General features: G+C 39.2%; 1 protein-coding gene across 1 annotated transcript; it reads left to right on the forward strand.

Moving 5' to 3' along the window:
* The first annotated feature begins 1,406 nt into the window (after positions 1–1,406).
* LOC140233057 (CMP-N-acetylneuraminate-beta-galactosamide-alpha-2,3-sialyltransferase 2-like) lies at positions 1,407–22,564 on the forward strand. Its single transcript, XM_072313169.1, has 7 exons — positions 1,407–1,467; positions 5,230–5,813; positions 17,896–18,086; positions 18,576–18,755; positions 20,139–20,184; positions 21,075–21,194; positions 22,172–22,564. Exons 2-7 carry the CDS (start codon positions 5,490–5,492, stop codon positions 22,352–22,354), a joined length of 1,044 nt encoding a protein of 347 aa, XP_072169270.1. The 5' UTR covers positions 1,407–1,467; positions 5,230–5,489; the 3' UTR covers positions 22,355–22,564.
* The last annotated feature ends 948 nt before the right edge of the window (positions 22,565–23,512 follow it).

A 23,512-nucleotide genomic window follows, 5' to 3' on the forward strand; every position in this document is an offset into this window, starting at 1 on the left:
TGTGTGTGTGCGTGTGTGTGTATTACTCAGTATGTCTGTAGCTGTTCGCATGGAATTCGTTCCATGCTAACAATGTGATGTGTTGTGTATTATATATGTGTGTGTGTGTATGTATGTGTGAATGTTGGGAAAATAGGAAAAAGAGGAAAATGTATTTCATATTCCCATAATGTCTCCAGTCACGGGATCAATGTGGCATATGATCTTGGAGTCCGTTCTTGTTTTTGCTCCTGAAGTCGCAGAACTTCCAGGAAAGAGAGAAGTGATTTTTATTTCATTTAATTTTATTTCTTCACAGTACTGAGCTCAGCCAGATGGCTGTTTTTCGGTCAGTCCGTGAATTAAAAAAATCACATACATTATAGAACACAATGCAATTACTACACTGAAGTGAATTGCACTTAGTATAATATATGCACAAAACTTAATTCCTATACGTATATTTTATACAACGTTAGGTTAATACAAAAAAGAGAAAAATAACACTAACAATAAAACAAACTAACCAACAAAACAAACTGACAAACATCAAGTGATCAAAATATTGAACGTTTCTCTTGCTTCCAACAATGGTATGGAAGAACGGTTTACAGGCAAATTGACGACAACACACACACACCGACAACCTCACACTGAAATCTGTACTTGTATATTCTAGGTATATGTTTATCTATGTATGTATCTACATGATACATACCTTGTTATACGTATTTTGTGTGCGTGTGTGTGTGCATTTTATAGTGTCAAATGAACGAGTAACGTGATCAGGTTTATTCCTTCCTATTCAAGTAGAACATTGTGGTCTTAACCTCTTCTTCACTGAAGAAGAAAAAAAAAAAAGAAAATCTGCCCCAATTCACAAACATCGCCCCTGATATTAGTGATTCAAAGATCAAACACCAACGTGTACCGGCCAGAGCAAGAACATTTGTCGTCACTATCAATATGCGTCCCAGCCTCCTTGAGTCAACATCCAGAAGATAAAACACCCTAATCTCCTCTTATCGTTCTCTTCAGCGCGAATCTATCTGCATAATCCATTAGGTAGTGGTCATGTCATAGAGCGCACACAGTTGTAATTACAATGGAGTCGGATACGAGGGCAATGTCAAATCATTTGCCGAGTTGTCTTGACAAATGTCTGAATAAACGAGGTCGAAAGAACAGCGAGCGGTGTATCGAATAAGTGATATATTTTGTACGCTCGCATCCATGGTGGTTCGTTTTAATAAAGTACCATATTCCAGTGCACGTGAGCAGTACTAATAACAGTGCATGCGTGCTACCAAGCTTGCACGGACGACAGCTCGTAGCGAGGATAACGCGTACGTTCGCGACGGAGCGAAGATCAAGTTCATTATAATGATGCAGACAGGGTCCAAGCGCAACATTATGATGCTGAGGTTTACCTACGGTACGGTACGGCGGAGGCGACTTTCTGCGCAGCCAACAGCGGGCGGATCATAAGTAAGTGTTAGTGGTGGGATACCTCTCTGTCCACTTGACGATTCTAGGTCGTGTGAAACACCGTCGCCTTGGCGTTTTGCATCCCAAATCTATCTCAGTCTGTGATCGTAAGCCACGGTACTGTATCAATCATCACAACGACACAAGAGCTTTGAGAGCATGCAGATACAATGGTGATGGTATGAAAGCGGAGGCAAAGAACTTAACCTGATCTTCGATGACTACAATCAATAATTATTATACTCGTTTATATCCCGTCTGATTTGATGCTCTCGACGCGGCGTTTCCATTCCAGGAACACAAGTCATCACTGATTTCGCATAACGATTGTCCGTGTAATAGTGGTGGTGTTCAGGCATGTACATTATCATGATAAATCACGGTCGTGTTCTCCCAGTGGGAATATAGGAGACCCGTGAGTATATTACATTCAATACCGCTTCTACTATAGCAAGATAAACAAGTCCACAAAATAATTATTTCATTCAACTCGCCGGGTGACTCTATTGTGCAGATAGTGGCATATCAATATGCTAGGATATATTATCATTGTATAGTTTAGTTACGTGTTATTAGTCACTGTATAATTATATTCGAGCTTGGCTCACACAGATTTCTGTTAGGCGCAGTGGAATCAGTATAGGCCATGATCATTGTTTAAGTGGTGTTGAAGTATAGTAGCAGGAAATGGTGCTGCGTGTACCATCGGAAGTGTACGTTCTACGTCAGGACTATACAACCGGTTTTCCTTTGTAATTCGAGGCCGAATAGGAAAACATGTTAAACGTAGCAAAAGAAGAAAAAAAAACACGAAACCCTTTAAAAGCAATTTGATGTTTATTATTTTTCAGTGATATGATTTTCAGCTGCCTATCATTATCTTCTTACAAAGAAATCAGATAAGTGATTTGCTCTAGCAGTAATTTAGAAGGTTAAAACTGTAGGCCTATAGTACAAAGGGTTTCCCACAAATTTTCGTCACCTATAGCTCTTAATATTTCAATTTCATCAATTTCGATTTAATTTCGTTCGAAGGAGTTTATGCACTCAAATCCTAGCTTCAATTTCGACAGATTATTCATATTTGCTTTTGTCAATTGAAATGAACAATCAAGTTTGGTTTACATTAGTTAACCGTCACTGAAATTCGTTTCTGCGATTCTTGGCGAGTTAAGAGTGAGATCAAAATCGTCATTTTCCAAACACATTCGTTATCTTGTCATTTAAATTCGTCAAAATTTTAAATGGGCCTTTTTATTCTTTTCTACTGAGGGTGATAACCACATCTCCTATATACCATGCCAGTCGAGTGTGAATATTTGAGTGATTTCCGTGGAAGGGAAATGTGATTTTATATATGGGTAAAGCGAGTAATAATGTGATCAGTACAGACGATTCAATTAAGGCAGTAATTACAGCATTATACTTTACCACGGAGTCGGAATCCACATCCCTGATTATACCATGTAATATCCCTAGGTATAATGATTTATGACAAGACGAGTGACAACTTGACGAAAATGAATGTCATTCAGAAAACGACATTGATTTTGCTGTCTGGCGCTCAGCTATATGATCTACGAATATGAATTCCATTCGACGAAAAAGAGAGACAAAGCACAAACTTGAACGACAGCTTCTCATAATTGATGAAGAAAAGACAACATTCGCACATTGCAGATAGTCCGGGACTTCACCGAAAACTCATTTTCAAGTACGTGTATTGAATGCAATGATGTGCGGGAAAAACCTTAAAAAACTGTATTCAAAGCGTTAGTGATGCTGAGGAGGTCGTTATGCAGTAAATTGTAGCGTTGATAAGGTCAAACGAGATTGAAGTAAGAATGTACACTATATTTGCATTAAAGTCAATTAATAGTTCATTTAGTTGAAAACAAAAGTACAAGTGTATATGTACAGTATTTGCTGAGTTTATGTAATCCATTGCAGTGCTCAGGAGCTCTCACTATTCAAGAATTGTCATGGAGCATGCACTCAACGTTTTGTTGGTCCAATCATGTAGGCACATGGTCTAATCTAAATTTATTATGCTGCCAAGTTGCGTCATTGAGTAAATGTTCTGCCGCCACGCCGGTGAGCATTACATGGTCTTTTTGTTATCTCGTTTAATAACGTAGCAAGGGAGATAATTTGACGCGCATGTGATACGTATCTAACACCATAATAAGTGTACATGGTTTATGGCGCTCCGAGAGCCTCGTTCCCTCTCCAATGGGAGTTCATGCTCAGTATGTAATTACAATGGACCGTACGGTATACACTCATTAGATTAGTATCCCCCCTTTCGCATTCGTAGCTCACACATGCCTACGGCTACGATTCATATGGGTTATTGCAAATTTATAGATTTTGTATATCAACATTTCCACGTTCGCACTTTATAAGGATGCCATACATAAATCAAGGACGCAAGTATTGACGGTAAAATGTACTATTTTTAAGATCACGACAAGCATCTCGTGTTTTAACTTAGCAGTTCCATCGCTAATTCAACCAAAAGTCAAAGTCAATTAAGAAAGTTAACTGTGATATGTTGTTGTGGTGTATGTAGTTGAGACTGAAATCGTAACCCCATAAAGAAGGATCGTAAACGCTTCCCTTAAAAAAAAAATAGCCCATAGCAAACCGATAGACATGTATTGTCACTTACATATCCATCTTTCATCAGAAAATCGATCCTGTTTTCATATGTGTTGTTTGTTCAGCTATGTGCTATTTTTGTCCGATGTAGTCACAAGCCTATAGTTAACCGTATTTGATTTTCGTTTTTATTTCAGTGTCATTCATTTCTTTCTATCATTTCTCAAATGGAGATGATGACTCGATATTAGATATGTAATAAGATTGATTTACGAAACTGAAACAAGTGTATAAGTTAATGGTCACATTAAGGTAATGATCGTGAACTGAACGAAACAAGAAATGCGATCTGGCCTGCTTGATACCAGTTGACTAGTGATTTTGAAAGCATATGCGGGGAATGGTAAACTTAACGATATACTGGGGGAGAAGTATAGCGGTAAGTGTCACTGAACAACATTACACGTGGATGAAAAAGTCAACGCGCTGTCATGAAACGGTATAATATATCTTGATATTTTGAAACTCGGCAACATGAGGTCTGCTTAACAATAAGATAAAAGAGGCGAGAGTATATGAGATTAATCAAGAGAAGATATAGTCACTGCACAATGATATTTGCGCTGTTAAAGGGATGGTACAGTATTGGTACAGGTGAGAATTGGGCTTTTCACTTTTTGCGAGATATCAAGAAACCGTTTGTAAAATAGTACAGAGCGTACCTTTCTAAGAGGAATTCACAGTTTGTTTGATGAAAATCGGTTTTGGAATGCGCTGAGACATCCAAAAATAAAGTAAAACAAAGCGATCATAATAAAAGCTGCGTCCCACATTTTATTAGAATTGCTCTTTTCAAATAAAATAAAACAAATCAAATAAACGTTCAATTTCTTTTGGAATTACATGCTCTTTCATATTTCATTAAGAGGTTTCTCATAATCTCACCCCAAAATGTTAGAAACCCGAGGTTAGGTCTAAACCAAAACTATACGATCCCTTTAACCTGAGATACTGGTCAATGTTTCAGCGTCACTCGTGAGGGTAAACATACTTTGTAAAATGGGAGGTGGTGGATGGAGTGGGATTCTCTTTGCCTTTGGTTAGAATACTATGCTTGTGAACTTAAGTATCTCTCTCTGTTATTTTTCTCTTTTCCAAAAGATCTGCCATCTGAACATGCCTCATGGAGAACTCTGTCTAAAGGCGGAACATTCACAAGACCATTTTTCCAGTTCTCAACTTCACAGGAAAACATGCAAGAGCCGAGTCAAATTTGATCATACAGACGTGTTGGACTCTCACCCATGCGGTTTGCTTAGCTTGTCATATCTGTTCCAAGGAGAGCACTGCTACCTTCGTGCAATATCACAAAACCCGTGTGGATGACGAGAAATTAGTTTCTTGTACCTTAAATCAGCGATATGGCCAGGCCAACCGCTAGAACCACTGCAGCGGTTGCATCGATATTGCTATGCGGAGTCTTGTTGGGCTACCGACTGGCGAACTACAGTGATAGCTACAGGACGATGTACCCACAACGAATTAAACTGTCTGCCTCCAGGCACACGAATACCGTTTCGTTGACCGCTGTCACCCACGTGAACGCCACGCAGTCGACGTCGTGTCGACGGCTGTGGAAAAAAGGAACGTCGGCTTGGTTCGACAAGAAATTCCGGCCAGATCTGCTCCCCGTTTGGGTGAAGGAGAACACGAAATTGCCGGACGATGTGGCCAAGTGGTGGGTGGTAAGTTTTATGGCGGCGCCAAAAATCAAAATAAAACTTTTGGTATTAGTTATGGAATGTTTAAAACAGTTTGAAGGGAACATTCCATCTACATCTTCAAGTTGGGGAAAAAATTACCAGCTAGTGTATCAAGAGTGAGGCTAGATAAACAGAACATTTAGAGTTTTCTAAAAATGGGACCAAACCAATAGGAAAAGGGTAAGGAATCTTTAAGGGACTGTATACTGTACTGGTTGAGGTGAGGATTCAGATTTATAACATTTTTGAGTGAGATAATGAGAAGCCTCTCATGAAATGTGAAAGAACATGTAATTTTAAGAAGGATTCAACGTTTATTTGATGAAAATTGGTTTTCAAATGGCTGAGATATCCAAAAAAGTGATAATAATAAAAGGCGATGGGCCACGCCTTTTATTAGGATCTCTTTGTTTCACCTTGTTTTTGGATATCTCATCCATTTCAGAACCGATTTTCATGAAATAAACTTTTGACTCCCCTTAGACATCTCATAGAGTGGTTTCTGAGAAACGTTAAAAGCTAAATCCTCACCTCAACCAGAACTGTACAGTCCCTTTAACGTTGACACGGATTAGATTTTCACGAAACAGTACTATGGGACAGGGTGTGTCATTGTAGTACTTACAGGCAACAATTCAAGTTGCGATCAATTAGAGGGTATATACGATCGTCACTTGGGGAAAAATACAGACAAGAGTCACATCTCTGTCTGCCAATGCCGTCGTATCATTCAGCTGTTCGTTATACCGTAATATGGTTAAACACCTGTCATGGTAGGGCCTGATGGGCACGCCCCCTAGCTCTTAATGTTCGAGTAAAACGCAGGGCCCGACATTAGCGGTGGCCCGGATGGCCTTGGGCCACTGGGAATTGATGTGGGTCCACCAAATCTCCAAAAAAGCTATTCTCCCCCCTCCCCCCCCAAAAAAAAACAAAAAATCTATATTTCCGTGTATTTCGGGCCACCAAAATTTCAAATTGACAAGTTTTAGTGGCCCGACAGTGCCTCGAAAGGAAAAGGTTAATGTCGAGCCACAGTGTCACATGTGGTAGCTGGAACTGCACGGGGCATGCAGAGTTAGATTCCTACTGCCAAGAATCGGGCCTTTATGCAGATGATTATCGTCATAAAAAAATCCTGCCATCAACTTTAAAGATTTTTTTTTTTTTGAGTCCCGAACCAAACAGCTGGCAAAATCACGCGCCGTGTTAAAACCAGAAAACTGCTACTGAATAATAATCATTAATTTACTTGCCGGTATCATCGCTTGCAGTTAGTGACTGTACCGCCAGTGCTGCTTAGAACAATTTAAGCGCCGCAAGTTCATAAACTCTCTTTCCAAGGGCCGTGATGCAGTATTGGAAAAGTTGAAACCTAGGCTCAAGTAAATATAGATATATCTTCCTCTCTAGAACCAGAAGTGATAAAGCAAAGTTAATACCATGAGTTTCTACATTGATAACTTTAGTTCCAAGTTTTTCATTGCAAATTCAGGGTCCCCCCCCCCCTTGGAGTTGGGAGGGGTTCGTGATTATGCAGACCTAAATTGTCCTAAATTAAGGAATACTCAATAATATTCTTCTCTAGAATCAGAAGTGATAGAGCTTTAAGTCATTTTTCTTCCAAAATGCATAGTCCAACCTTCTATGGAGTACAATTTACTTGGCAGGTATTTTTACCAGTGTGATGGAATATGCAAATGGGACACCATGCCCCCAGCTCTCAATGATGCCCCCCGTCCCAAGTTTCCAATGTTCTCAAGTAAGAGTCTGCAAGAATGCATGGAAGGTGAACTTGCGATACTCAGGTTAGCGCGAGACCCCTCCCCCCCCCCCCCCTTCCCGTCTCTTGTTTTTTCCTTGTCAGCCGGTGAAACCCGGAAGTGGCACCATAAATATTTTCCCCTGATGCACTTAAGGTGTGAGGAGAGTTTGCAGCTGTGGGATATCAGGACACTAAAAGAGCATTCACGACAGCATCATAAATCATGTCATTCACTGTCACTATCAAGACATTCGACCAATAAGTACACACGGTGTGCGTGTAAATCATGAGGCTCTTGAACGATATGATTTTTTTGTGCGCGTTATCGAGACAGCGTCTGCCTCGTGATTTATAGTATTGAATATGATATATTCCTTTCACGGAAGTCAGTGATATCACCCACTGATATTCCAGCCTGTTTTCCACTCCAATTCACCGGAGCCTACAATGCCAATGCTCTTATAATATACAGTGCAGTGCGCAAGAATGGGCATAGGCATGGTGATAACGTAGAGTTACGTGTTGTAGCTCCGTGGTGATGATAATGATAAGTGGATTGAACATACATATACTGCATAGTATATTGATGTGATGAAGTACAATTCGTACTAGTACAATCTGTATATCACCGCAACGCCTGAGGAAGCGGTGACACTGTATTTCAAGGTTGCTCTCTGGATCTAGCGCCTTTTACCCACTGAACTTATTATGTAGAAATCAGTGCTTTTAACCCCCTCCCCCATTTCATTCCTTTTTGTTTTAAATAACTGTTGTTTTCTTCATTTCAGTGCAGGGGGGGGGGGGCGTTGCTCGTTGTTCCTTGAACATGGTGCACAGTGAGCACTAGTTGGAGCTTTGTTGAACCATGGAGTTACGGTAGCTCCTGTGGTTTAAGCACGGGGAACTGTAACTGTATAACTATAAAACTTTTTTTTTTTTTTTTTTTTGAAGGGGAGGGGACCAACGAAATGATATAGGCCTACTTGGAAATGTAGTGTACTTGGAACTGATGGATCAAACGTTCGAATTTGAGGGGCTTTAATCAGATTTGTGGAGATCATGCATACTTTGTAGTTAGCCACAGAATCATGCAATTATCACGTCATTTAACCAGTTTACTGGAGAATTTTCAAAACGTTCACACTAAGGTTATCTGTGACGAGCTTTAATAGGTTCGCCCAAGTAATGTTTTTGGGGTTTTTTTTCAGTGCCAGTTATCGTTTGTTTGTTTGTTGTTTGTTAGGCTATCAGTCAAAAAACAAACAAACAAACAAACAAACAGAATGAATTCGGATAAAGCATGCAACAAAAGTCGGATACGGGCCAAAGAATCTACTGTTATTCTGTATTTGTCCGTAGCACATTTTGGATTCCGGATTGGGTGAAGGACTTATCCCAAAGACATATTTGTCATAATATGAGGGGGGGGGGGGGTGGAGAGGATTCTTCTATCTTGGTGTGTGTGTGTGTGTGTGTGTGTGTGTGTGTGTGTGTGTGTTTGTGTTCATGTATAAAATTGTAAGCGAGTCACCAAAGAGTGTGGAGATACGACAGTTCTTGTATCACAGTAAACGTGGCTCTGACTACATGTCGATTCTTGCTCCCACACCATCCCCATAACGTGCTCTTGGTACGTTTATATGCCACTCAGACTCTATCAAATCATCTGTTCTGTGAAATATTAGCACAGCGGGTACGGTTTTTTACCGGGTCTTTTTGCTACGGGAAGATTGTTTGCAGTTCCTGTAGCCACTTGCAGAAAAGCTGGTATAAAAACCACACCTACCCACTATACACCACCCTCTTCACCAATGCTCAGCGCACAGACGTACTATGAGAAAAGGGGAGTTTGATAATAATTGTTTGAGTTACGTTTAAGCTAACTTGTTTCTCCCGCAGTTCATAATGAGGGTTTTATGTTTGAATAATGATAAACCCGTACAAAAACTGAGAATCTACGTAGAGATGAAGATTTGTAGATTTCTGAGTAGCGAAAGAAGCTGCAATTGAAGATCTGAACTCTAAGCTCAGATTAAAAAACAAAAACAAACGGTATATATCGGTATAAGATATGACGGTATAGCAGTAATCAAAGTGCGTTCTCGAGGCTTGTCACATCAATGTTACAAAAATGTATATAGCTTGGAAAGTTGGAAATGAAAAAGAACATGAATGAATGAATGAATGAATGAATGAATGAATGAATGAATGAATGAATGAATGAATGAATGAATGAATTAATGTAATTTCCGGTATCGCTTGATGGTGCATTGTAGCAGTACTTCAGTATTTCGCACAGAATAAATGAACCCAACAAAACAAACACAGAAGCAACTACAACCAAGTGAAAAAAAATAACTAACAGAGTTCAAGGATGTACATTGAGTTAATGTGACTCTTGTTGCGTTGAGAACGGTGGGTACGCTCAGGCTGTCGCTGCTCAAATGTTGCCATGACTTCGGATACAACGAACGGACCTCTCACCATTCTCACCCTTCTCACCATTTTTCATTTCTGAGTTTTTCAAATTTCAAAAATACCTTAAAGCCATAGGGTAATTATGCACAGATATTTGTACAACTTTATTCTACATGTTTGCAAAACGACATTTCAATTATACCTGAAAGCCATACGAACTGCACAGATATTTGTACAACTTTATTTTGTTTATACGGATTCAAAATGATAGATGAGAAAATAGTTCACAGACAAAACTATTATTCTCTTCTCTGCGTTTTACAATATTAGCTGACATCTTATACCGTTGGTAGGAAATGCGATCCATAACTATAATAATGAATCCGCAAAGTTACGCCTTTTACCACAATCAATAACACGCTGAATAATACATGCCAGGTGTATTTACTCTGACGTTGTTGAATCGTGTGTTTTATACAGTATCGGATATATGTATGTGACGTGTTTATTTTGTCATTAATCTATTCGCGCCATCATTCAATTCAGGACAGTCCCTTCCCGTGCCTTGCAAAGCACGTTACACCAGTTCGTTATTCCGTAGGGCCTATAGGTTCGTTCATACCTGATTTAGGGTACATTGCAGCAGAAACCTGGCTACGATTCATATGTTGGTTTGTGTTTGTTTGTTTGTTTGTATGTTTTTGAGCAATTATGTTCTTTAGTCATCATGAGATGTTAAGATATGTGTATCAACATTTGAGTTGGGCAGTGGTATCGAACGACATGAAAATTATCTTATCGAGAATAATAAAAATGAATTAAGGAACCAGAATCTATCAATAGGTGCATTCACATTATACATAGATATTAAATGATTTATGTGGGAGGCAAATTCTAAGATTTAAAAGCAAATTAATCCTGTTGGAGTTCAATTTCATTTTTAAGGTATAGGTATAAACGTTTGGACTACGTACGTCAATAATTAGCTAAAACTGTAATGTGCCCATAGTCATATGTCAGTGAAATGCGAAAGGGTTTTTTTTTTTCTGCTCATTCCAGGGTTTTGGTGAGTGAGGTGTATAGCGTGCTTTACTAGTATACTTATAGTTACCTATTATAGTTTGTTATTATAATTCTTTAATTTCGTATAATGTTTACAATTTCACACAAGTACATTTCTGGGATGGTGTTCAATTCTACATGTGTATGCACTGGAGTGCTGTACGCCTAAGTACGTTTCTTCAACATTGTTTAATCCAACCTGTACAGTATGTCCCCAAAAAAATTACAACGCGGCCTTCCGCAATGATATCTTTAAAAATAGTGAGTGAATCTTCATAAAAATTCAGGGTATGAGACTATAACTCATTGGCCACATCTTACAGAAAACCCCATTCGATTTGCTTCAGTGGTCAAAGAGAAATACGGAATTTTGTAGAGGATGTCGGGAATCTCTTCTGTCCAAGTTCTGTCTATTGTTCACACAAAAGATCATCGAAATGCTAAACTCGGAAGAATCCGATTCATGACATGCTTTACAACAATCCACATTTCTCTGTGACCGCTTAACCAAATTGAAAGGGGTTTTCTGCAAAATAGAGCTAAGATGTTATACCTTAAGACTCTGAAGTAGCACGTACACAGGTTGATCATAATAGGTGTTATCAATTCGAAAATCTGATTGTAATTTTTGGGGCGACTTACTGCAGTATGTCCCCAAAAAAATTACAATAAGATTTTCGCATTGATAATGCCCAATATGATTAATTTTTTCAAATGCTACTTCAGGGTCTTGAAATATAACATTTTAGCTCTATTTTGCAGAAATCCCCATTCGATTTGGTTAAGCGGTCACAGAGAAATGTGGATTGTTGTAAAGCATGTCATGAATCGGATTCTTCCGAGTTTAGCATTTCGATGATCTTTTGTGTGAACAATAGACAGAACTTGGACAGAAGAGATTCCCGACATCCTCTACAAAATTCCGTATTTCTCTTTGACCACTGAAGCAAATGGAATGGGGTCTTCTGTAAGATGTGGGCAATGAGTTATAGTTTCATACCCTGAATTTGTATTTAGATTGATTCACTATTTTTAAAGATATCATTGCGGAGGGCCCCATTGTAATTTTTGTTTTGGGACATACTGTATATGCAACGCTGTTACCCTTTCTCGTGAAGATTAGGATACAGTCCAACTTGAAGATTACCATAACCATGGCTACATATTCCAGGTTTTGTAATTAATTTCCTCCATACATTTAAGTCCAGTATTATTGAAATCTTTTATAAATTTCAGTCATATTGGGTTCTTTCTCCTTTTAATATTTCATACTGTTATTCTTCAACGTTTGTGTTCCATTTTTTTCATTTTGTTTCTTTGATTGTACAATGTATTCATGTTTGATTTGTTTATTTTTTTTTTGTTGAGTTCATGTCAAACTTGCTTTAGGTACCCACTTTCGCATTCAATTTTTTGTTAGATGGGGATTAAGATTTTAACTTTTTTTTTGCGAGATGATAAGAAACCACTTATGTACGAAATATCAAAGAGTACACAATTCTGAGAGGAATTCAAAATTTATTTGATGAAAATCGGTTTGAAATGGTTGAGATGTCCAAAACAAAATGAAATAAAGTCGTCCAAATGAAAGGTAGATCCCACCTTTTATTAGGATTGCTTTGTTTTGTTTTGTTTTTTTTTTTTTGTTTTTTTTTTTGGATATCACAGCAATTTCAATACAAATTTTCATCAGATAAACTTTGAATTCCTCTCAGAATAAATTGTGTGCTCTTTCATATTTCATACGAGATTTCTCATTATCTCTCTCACACACACACACACACACACAAATTGGAAACCAGAAGTCACATGTTCACCAATTCCCACACAACCAAGCTTTAGACTTCGGGACCTACATATTGTAATATGGTCCGTATCAATGTGGTCACAACGTCGTTTTACTATTATGTCTTCTCTATCTTCGTGTTGAAAAGTTGTCATCGTAGTGAATATGTAACTGTGTTATAAAAACTGTTGAAGTTATGCATTTTGTCTGCAGTCATCAACTTACCACTGACACCTTTTCAAAATATTTTCTATATTTTACGGCGCTTATGTTTCTTTTCTTTTCTTCAACTTCAATTAAAATGGTACATCTAAACGAGTTCTCTAAATTTGCAGAGGCAATGTGACAGTTGCCTATGAATGTTTACTATTACATGCCGCCACGATGAAGATCAACAATTTGTCAAATTCCCTTTCCTTGCCGCATTTTTTTGTTGTTGTTGTTGATATGATACAAGCCCAATAAAATTGTCCTGCTTGCACATTGTAATATGATTATGTGTTTCGCAATTTATTTGTTGATTCATGTGCTTAATACATGTTTGAAGCAATCATCATGGAATTATATCGCGCACTGGTAATTTCTCTTGAGGTCTGGTGGCAACCGTTGTTTCAGTGAGTGGAAAGAGAACCATCCGGGTCACTTTTATTGGAGAAAAACAGACAAAATGCCAGCCCACGTGCGAGTGCTAACATGAGCGCAGCTGTGCAAATCAACTTTGCAGTGATTATGATAATTACTCAGTATAAAAAGCTGCATCATAAGCCACTATGATTTATTGTGGCTTTGATTCAGATTGTGACGAACTCTGTCCGGATCAAGTGCTCAATCATTTTGAGCCGTATGGCACCGAAAAACAATTTTTTACATTTCGGGATTTAATTGTATGCCATAAAGCCAACTGGGAAGTTCCAGCGAAAACGACTGTTACAATGTCTAAAAATTTTATTGTTTTGTATGCGGTAACCTTTGAAGGTGATAGGGCTTGTCTTCAATTGTATGTAGTTGGAGATGGACGATATATCTAGTCTCGAAGCATCGATAAAAATAACGAAGTCACTATATGGTTGCGTAGAATGGGAAAAGGCATTGGCAGAAATAAAAAGAAAAGAAAAAGAAAACAGATACTAGAATAGTACTGTTTATCTGTATTCGATTTCGTATTCCGATGATTTATTTCGTACAGTGATTTGTGTTGCAAACACTATGCAACAAGTGCATGTAATAAAGGCGACCTTAACTGGGAATGAGGTGAATAACTTCTGCATGATTTTGGAACAAAGCAACAGCAACAACAACAAACAAACCCTGTGTACTGCTTCCATAATTAGGGGTTATATTATGAGGGAAAAGGGAAGAGAAGTAGGTGGTACAGAGCATAAAAATAACATAACGCGAATGTGATGGAAAAATCTTCTGACAGCCTGTGCAGAAGGGTACTACCCAGTATGAATCATGTTTTCCGAGCATAATACCGTGATACCCGATCTGGACTATAACCCACAACATCACCCAGTAGAAATTTAAAAATTTCGAATCGAAAGAAAAAAAAGACTAAGAATTTGAAAGACAATTAGATATTGCAGATTTTGCTACCATTTTATAAGGTGGTATAGTTTTGGCTGAGATGGGCCTTCAGGTTTCCAACATATTTGTGAGATAATGAGAAATCTCTTATCAAACATGATATGAAAAAGGATATAACTCTAATAGGAATAACAAGTTTATTTGATTAAAAGCTGGTTTTGAAATTGCTGAGATATCCAACAAAGAGTTCTTATCATAAGGTGGGACCCACCTTTGATTAGGACGACTTTGTTTATTGATATTTTAGTCATTTAAAAGCCGATTTTCATCAAATATCCTAGAATTCCTTTTGGAACTCTATGCTCTTTAATATCTCATAAATGGTTTCTAATTATCTTTCAAAAAGCTAAAATCTGAATTCCCCTTTTCAACCAAAACTTAACTATCCCTTTAACCACTTCCATGTGCGAGAGATTACAACAATACTTTTATCCTTTCCCATAAATATGATTACTCATGTTGCCATGTGTTTTAATGAACCCATCGTCATAGGCCATTTGTGCCGTGATATTTTCTCTAATTGTGTCCCTGTGCGTTGTTTTTATGACATCTGTATTTGACTGGTTATCACCATTGGGCAAATCAGTTTACTTTGGGGGTATTGTCTGCGGAGTTGTTTATGAACTCGGCGGGGAAGTCCTAACGACGCTGTAAACTGCTGCTGAATGTCTCTCAGTGCAGTGATTGCTAGATTCACATGGTGTTGTATGGAAGAACTATTCAGCTTACAACACACACACTGTATACACGGGGACGGAGGGTGAGGATTTCTTTTTTTTTTTTTTTTTTTTTTTTTTTTGTAAGACAGAAATTGAACAAAGAAAATAACTGCACCAAACGATTTGCAGCTCAAACACACGAATAAGGTACAGGTCATTCTTTTACATGTAATTCTTCGACATAATCGCCATCATTTCGAACCCCGTACCATTTCGTAATCGAAATGTACCGATTCGTAATCAGGATTGCGTTGATACATCTGCCAAAAATGCACGTAGCCATGGCAACCAAGTGTAGAACCATTAAATTTCGTGTTCATTTTCCCGCCGGTGAGAAGCCCGCACTCAAGGATATAATAGCGTGATGCGTCGTGTCTCGGGTAAAGAAATGGCGCACGCATCATTGTCAAGAAGGCTTTTAACGTCGTTACTGAAGGCATGAATCAGAACACCTTGTATAATATACCTGATAAAACCGATGGTGAGGGTGTTGATTGATAAAAGCGTTTGGAATCTTGACTACCACCTACGAAGGCTCGTAGACTGGCCACAAGAAGTCCGATATCACGCTCCATGTTGTTTTCCATATTGGACTGCTCGCGTGAGCATGTTGTGTAACCGTCTTCCCAATCGTTGCGGGATTCCCGAATCATAATATTCCGACCTTCGCAATACACAGTCTCCCTATGACACTTGGCCTGTTTGGCAAATCCTATGCAGACATGGAAAAAACTACTTTCCTGTGTACTTTGTGTACACAAATCAATACTTCGTAAACCGATGTAGATCGAATATACTTTCATTCTCCACACTTTCTCAACCTATCGCCTTCCATGCACAGCACGTGACATTGTGGTGTGTGATGATTTCGAAGTAAACATTCCGCGCTATATGATTCATCGTACTTACACGTGTCCCCGTGTATACGTGTTCTTTTTTTTTTTCTTTTACTTGTATCGTTCTTGGTGAACTGCAACAACAACCAAAAAATGTCCAGATGTGACAAAGAACAGCAAAGGTAACGCTCACAACAATAAACTGTGTGAAATAGCAGGCATGACGTCATTAGTCTTGTTTCTCAATATGCCTAATCTCCAAATACAGTACGAATATGGGTTCGTAACATTAAATTACCAATATTATGCATGCTCACATTGTATGCTGTACTTAGTTCAGCGCGCAATGACCCTTTTCTACCATGTTTGCGCTGTTTCTGAAAATCCAACCCCTTCAAAGACTGTGCTTAAACAGGGAGGTGGGTTACATTCCAAGGCACAGTTACTGCATGTTGAGTTGGCTGTAATGAATCCAGTAAAATCAAACAAACAGAAGCGTATCTGTTTCACCAACATCGAAGAACAAGAGGTAGTATGCAATTATGTCCAAGCTTTACTCATTTCAACAAAATAAATATAATGAGTAGCAACTACTTAATAGGTAAATTAGATAACGTAACAATATCCAAGCCTGACAAGTCTCCATCTACTTTACGGAGCAACGAACTCGAGCAATGATCCAACAGCGCTATATACATACTTCTATCAAATCTCATGATGTACAGGCAAGCCCTATAACAAAAACTGTTCAATTTCATTTTTAAAAGCTGGGCAAATTATTTCAGATGTTGTCAATCGATAGGGAAGCCAAACCTTGCATCCTGTCTTTTAGGAAATATCAGAATCGATTTACGTAAAATAATCGATACCTGCAACTAAGTGGACCCTCTGAACTCGTCTTTTGCATCCGATGACAGTGTAGGATTCATGTGATTTTTATAGTGCAAAATTAATAGCGCTATTCTCCATTTTCATTTAATGCTCAAAGCGCTTTACTAACAAAAGTAAAAGTCAAAACCAATTCACACTAATATGAAAATGATGATTACAGTATTTCAAGATTCTGTTAATCTGTCAGTGTGTCATCACTCGGCACACACAGATAAACAACATAAGACATGTCTACTGTTAATAACAAGGAAGAGTTTTTGGTTCTACAGACACTGCGGAAGCGAGTTTCACATGGGTTGACCCAGCATGGCTAAAAGCCCCCCCCCCCCCCCCCATTCTCCAGCTGGAGAACGGAATACATACAAAACTGGACGTAGAGGATTTTAATGTTTGTGTGGGGGTGGTAATCAAGAAAAAATAATATCCAACGATACTAATTATACTAGGAAGATATTCCATTAATAATGTAGTAATTCTGTAGCTTCCGTAATATCAGAAAGTCATGAAAGTAGGCCTTTACTAATATCAAGTCCTGAAGAAACGAGCGGGTGGGGGGGGGGAGAAAATTTGTTTATAAGTATCTATTTCAAATCGGTATATTTCAGTCTGCTGTAATATGCAATAAATAACTGAAAATACGCTTGGTAACACTGACGAAATATATATGACTGGTATGTTTATACATGTATTGCTTCCCAAGCCTGAAGTGTTCAGCTCAATTGGAAGATATGGTGACAGTAGTCTATCTCTGCCAAATCCTTAGGTACTTCCTTGTTCTCTTTTTGCTTGTGATGTGTCTTTACGCTGGTGTCTAATAAATAATTCGGGTATAGGTCGGGAAGACGCTCATGTGTGTCTCCTATCCTTGCAATGGCAATTCATTTTGATCTCACCGTGCTGACAAAAGCTGTTCCGATTTGTTTGTTGATTTGTTTGTTTGTTTGTTTGTTTTTCTGGCACTTACCATGATATGTTTCTGATGTCTTCTCGCGCTTTGCAGGGTTTACAAGGCAACGCTGATAAGGATTACGTTGATGCATTGACCAAGGCATTCGAGGTGATCCCTGACCCCCAGCGGTTTATGACGCGGAACTTATCAACATGCTTGCGGTGCGCCGTCGTGGGTAACTCCGGAAATCTGCGGGGCAGCGGATACGGCGAACTGATCGACTCGCACGACGCAGTCATAAGGTATCTATGGAATGCTAAACGGCTTCCACGCCGTATTGAAGTTAAAGGGGGAAGTTTTTCCTGCTTTCGATTTTTTTTTCTTCAGATTATGCAGTAAGAGGACGCACCAGGAAGAGTTTGTGAAGAATATAGAACAAGCCGTTTATGGTGAACACAAACCAGAAACGATTGTAAGGTGGTGTAAATCAACAAAGAGACAAAGGAACTGGGACTTTAATAGCACGGGCCTAATAATGTTAGTTATCATCCTTATCAATCAGTATAGCATTACATGTAATGTTACATGTACTATAGGGATAATAGTTTTGATAGTATTCATAATAAGTGCATGTTGTAGAAGTTAGTAAGTCGTTGTAGTACACTATCATAATCATAAGTGTTATCATCAACATCGACATCGAGAGCAATATTGCTGTTCTATTGTTGGTAGTTCTCATCATTACATTGTCAGCATAATTATGATATACAATGATGAATTCCCCCTGCCAGAATTAACCAGGCCAAGACAGAGGGGTTCGAGAAGGACGTGGGCGGCCGGGAGGACTATCGCCTGATGTACCCGGAGAGCTACATGGACATTCCCGCCGAGAGTAATTTCGTTCTGCTCAACTTCAAGATATTGGATATCAAATGGGCCACGAGCGCCCTCACTACGGGGGAGGTGAAGCGGTATGATGTCCTTTTAACTTCATAAGGCTGTGAGATACTGAACAAAAAACAGAAAATATTAATAAATCAAGAGTTTCATTGCAAAATGGGCTAAGCACCATTTATGAATATTTGAAAGTTAGTCCGTCTTCGGAATGAGCGAAATGAAACCTTTCCGGTAACACCTCATCTAAAACATTCAGAGTATTTTTGAAGTTATGATTAAACTTCTTCCGCATTTTCTTATCATTTTCTTTGTTTTTCAGCAGTATCAAATCGCAAATATCTCAAATTTAACTTAACAAGAATGGAGTTGGCACGTTTTGCGATACATACATGCAAACATACATAAACACGCACATCAGACCAAGGGGGCTCAAGACGAGCGCATACACAAACAAATTTGACTGGTGTACAGTGTGGATAGTTTGTAATTGGAAATTATCCACACAAAGGTACATTGGAACAATGTTTTGGAGGACATTTTTTGACAGTTTGTGACTGTTTTTATTTCTGTGATTTTACTTTTCATGGCAAGACACTCTTCATAAGTTCCTTATATTATTTGCCTGTTACAAAGTCTATAAAAAGTGAACATTTCATCTCAGTAGAAAATCAACAATACGTTATTTTACTATCGTGCAATGAAATTGCAGTGATCAAAATTTCAAATGTGTAAGGAACATTTTATTTTTATTATGAAAGGAAAGGCAAGACAGAACAGATTATTCGGTCTGACTTCAGCCATCGTTAATTAGTTGGCACAGTCAAAACACAACGGTCAACGAAATGAACGCCAAAGTATGAACAGAAAGGAACACTTCTCAACTTTACATAATATACTTGATGCAAGACGCTTGGGCAGGGTTTGAAGACCGGCACCAAACAGATTCAAATCAATTTGTTAGGACACTAATTCAAGTGAAATGTGATCTTATAGGATCGTACAGTGGTGACTAAAATTGTCAGAATACTTGCAAATTTGTGATATTTTCACCGCAAGTCTACACCTCCATTAGTGCATCCATTGAATGTTGTCAAGCCATCTTGCTATAAATCTCAATAAATGCACAGCACATAATGAGTTATTTATCAATTGAGTCCCTACACAGAGTGGTCCTGAAAAAAAACACACGTCATGGTCAGTATAAGTTTAGTGCATAAGTTCCTAATGATTTCCTTCCTCTGTAATTAAATTTCAGATCGTATGTGTGAGCTGTTCTCTGAGACGCTTCTATAAACAATTCCGATCGAAGCTAGACTTTATGACATGCAATCCTAGAGATATCCTTATCAAATCAAACTGAAAAGTAGTTTCGTGTCTTTCAATATTGAATATTACTGCATTTGCCTTTCTTCACATTTACCTACTTCCTTTGTTATTTTTTCTTTTTGTCTTTGCAGAACGTATATGGCCGTCAGATCAAAAATAAAGGTTCCTCCATCAAAGGTTAGTTTCTCCCTCTTCCTCATGGGTACAATGTCGCAAAGTAAGATTAAAATGTAAGAGGTAGCAAATGCTTTTCGTTCGTAGGGAACGCCTGGCAGCCAAAATACGCGTCTCGTATAAAGGTGTATTTTTTTTTTTTCAGTAGTGTCCTTGTACCGGTGAAATGGACTGAAACTCTAAAAGACGTGCAGACGGTGATCCTTAACTTCGAAGACAAGCTAACTACGAGGATAATACTGAGTATGCTCTTAGTAAAGTATGGCGCGCCAAGTGTCGCATTGTCTCTCTTTCGTCACGAAAAAACAATTTCGTGACGAAGTTGTTCTTTCGTTGACAAAATTGTCGTGTCGTGACGAAATTGACGTTGCCACTTGTCAACGGAAAACAACTTCGTCACAAAATTATCGTTTCGTGAAAGAATGACAATTTTGTGACGAAAGAGACAATGCGACACTTGGCGATCCATACTTAACTACGAGCTTATCCTTAAAGTTAGCGTATCCTCGAAGTTAAGGATCACAATCTGAACGTATCTAGTGTGGATATAGGAAGCAGATGAATGTAGAGTATATCACGTAATTATAGACATACAAATGATACCTAAATGACCGTATACTTCTCTTTTTTGGACTGACAGTACCTGATCATCCTTAAAAAGACGAAACTAAATTAAAACCAAACAACTGAAAAAGGTTCAGATCAATTGGGTATCAAAAGGCAGATTATAAGTTTAGAGTAGGCCTACATGACCGCGCAAGGTGATGATAAGTGCTAAAATCCGCGGATAGCTGTGACATCAAAACGAATGCGATTAAAGGTCTCGTTCATAATCATTGACTGGAGTCAAGCCGCGAAGCATTATGAATTTTGGGGTGTTTGAATTCGTGCAGATGCTCTTCTTTAACCCTGAGTTGATGTGGCATATTCACCACGACTGGATCGACAAGAAGGGGCGATATCCTTCCTCGGGAACTCTCGGTACTTTCTTCGCCCTGCAGTTCTGTGACGAGGTAAGTAGGAATTGGTCATCCCACGAGCTCGACTTCCACGAGTCGTACAGCCCTCGAGCTAGACAGTGAAAAAAAAGGTCCACGAGTCATACAGCCCCATGAGCTACACACCAAGTAAAACAGGCCCACTAGCTAGACACTAAGTTAGAATAGACCCGTGAGGTAGACACTAGGCAAGATAGGCCCATAAGCTCGACACTATATAGGCAAATAAGGCCCATGAGCTCGAAAAAAGGCCTGTGAGTTACGTACATTAAGCCAGCCCCTAGTGTCGAGCCCCTGGGCTGTATTACTCATAGACACGCACACACTCGTGTTTTACTTTCATGGTTTGAACGTGACTGCCTGCATGCTACTTTACATTTGACTACCTTCTTTTACATGCTTTTACAAGACTTTCATCTTTGTCGATTTTTCACATCCTTCTCATATTGTTTGTTTGCCTACCTCATGTATCTTAGTCGATACATGTATTTCTTTAAGGGTTGGAATGGAACATGGTCACCTAATCACCCCTTGTTGACTTCTGACTTCCCTTCGTCTTGTAATTCCCCACCTCATCTCCCCTTACTTCTCTTTGCTGTCCTCTGTTCTGCTCTATACTCTTCTCTTCTCTTCTCTCCTTTTGCCTCTGTTCTTGAGATGGATTTGTCAGGGAAGTGGTCTTATTATCCCAAGGGTAGAGTCTGTTCAGTATTAAAATTGTTCCTCCAGATGGCCCAGAAGCCATCACACCCCAACCCCACCACCCCCTTCCCCATAGCATTACCAGCTTCCTAATTACTCTTCTCGTTAAGAAGGGACTTATAATGCATTTACACATCATGTCCGAAAGACTAAGCATAGGGGGAGGAACCGAACAAAGGATCTAATACTTGAAAGCCAAAATCTTTATTTGCTACCAGTGGTCCCTCTTTTATTAATTTTATCTTTTTCTCCCTTTTTTTCTTGTGTGCTCCGGCATTCTCCGAACGCAGGTGAGTTTATTCGGCTTCGGCGCCAACAGCAAAGGATTCTGGGACCACTACTGGCAAAAGGACGACGGCGCCAGAAATTCTGCTTTCCTCAAGACCAGGGTTCACGACTCCACCCACGAAATGGAACTTATCACTCGACTAGCCGAGGAGCAAAAGATCACCTTATTCAAAGGGGTCAGGTAGTAGTGGAGAACCAAAAGACGTCGACTGGTTCGCACGTCGTCGCGGGCGTTACGCACAACGACACCCAGATGAGATGGAGTGTTTAAATCGTTCAGCCTTCTGTTTTTTCCAAGAATCTGGATCGAAGTTGACATTTGAGTACCAAATGGGGTGCAAGTTGGAGTTCGAAAAGTATCACGTAGTCTCACACTGAAGTCGTCTTGATGGGATGTATAGGCTCGTACACAGTTGAATATGAACACGGAACCATGAGGGAACCATCATGGCGAGAACTCAAGACTATGTGCTTATAGAAGTTGTCAGTGGATCAACGGAAGCTTTAAACGCGAAAATAATCACAGCCCGTATGACCAAAAGGGGCGGGATTCGCATCACTTACTATATACCAAGATTAGCAGTCGTATACGGACATATACGAAGTGGAAGATATCAACTTTTTTTCCACAAACAGCATACACTGCCATGTCAGGCACACTGTTTCCATGTTATTGCATAATCTGTGATAGAGATTAAATGCGGCAATGCTTTGGGTGCACCGGAAGTGCTAGCAGGGGCATTATTTTCGACCGCAGTACTTGACCTCAATTCAGCTCAGGTCAGCTGTGAACTCGTTGCCGAAATAGCCGTTATCACGCTGGCAAAACCTTGAGAAGTTTGACTTTGAGAACACTTCGCGAAGTTGGCTCGTCCATATTTCTTTAAGTATCAGATTTTGATGTTTCAGCTCTCGATAAATTTGGGTCACTGGTACACAGGCGCCGGCAACAAAGAAGAAAGCACGTGCCATCTGACAGGGCACCGCAATCGGGAAGGGGACTATGGTCACTTGACAATCTTTGAGAATGATTGCGCGGGTTCGGGAAATTTCTCTAGTTTTAGTGGGAGTTTAACGAGAAAACTTTTTTTTTTCCCTGGCCGGGAAGGGGGGGGGGGGGGGATGCAACCAGACTGGCCAAACTTCGAGAATTTAAAGTTCAAGATTTTTTTTTTTTTTTGCCAGTGTTACCACAGCTTCTGTATAGCCATAACTATTGCCAAGACGTCGATTTTTGTGTATGCTACGTGCTTCATGCTGAGGGCGTTGGGCAATGCCCATGCAGCTACTTTTATCATTGAATGTATTCGCAAGCATCACGTAGGTAGGCCACTACATGTTCT

Source organism: Diadema setosum, chromosome 9 (assembly GCF_964275005.1).
Source record: "Diadema setosum chromosome 9, eeDiaSeto1, whole genome shotgun sequence".
NCBI lineage: Eukaryota > Metazoa > Echinodermata > Echinoidea > Diadematoida > Diadematidae > Diadema > Diadema setosum.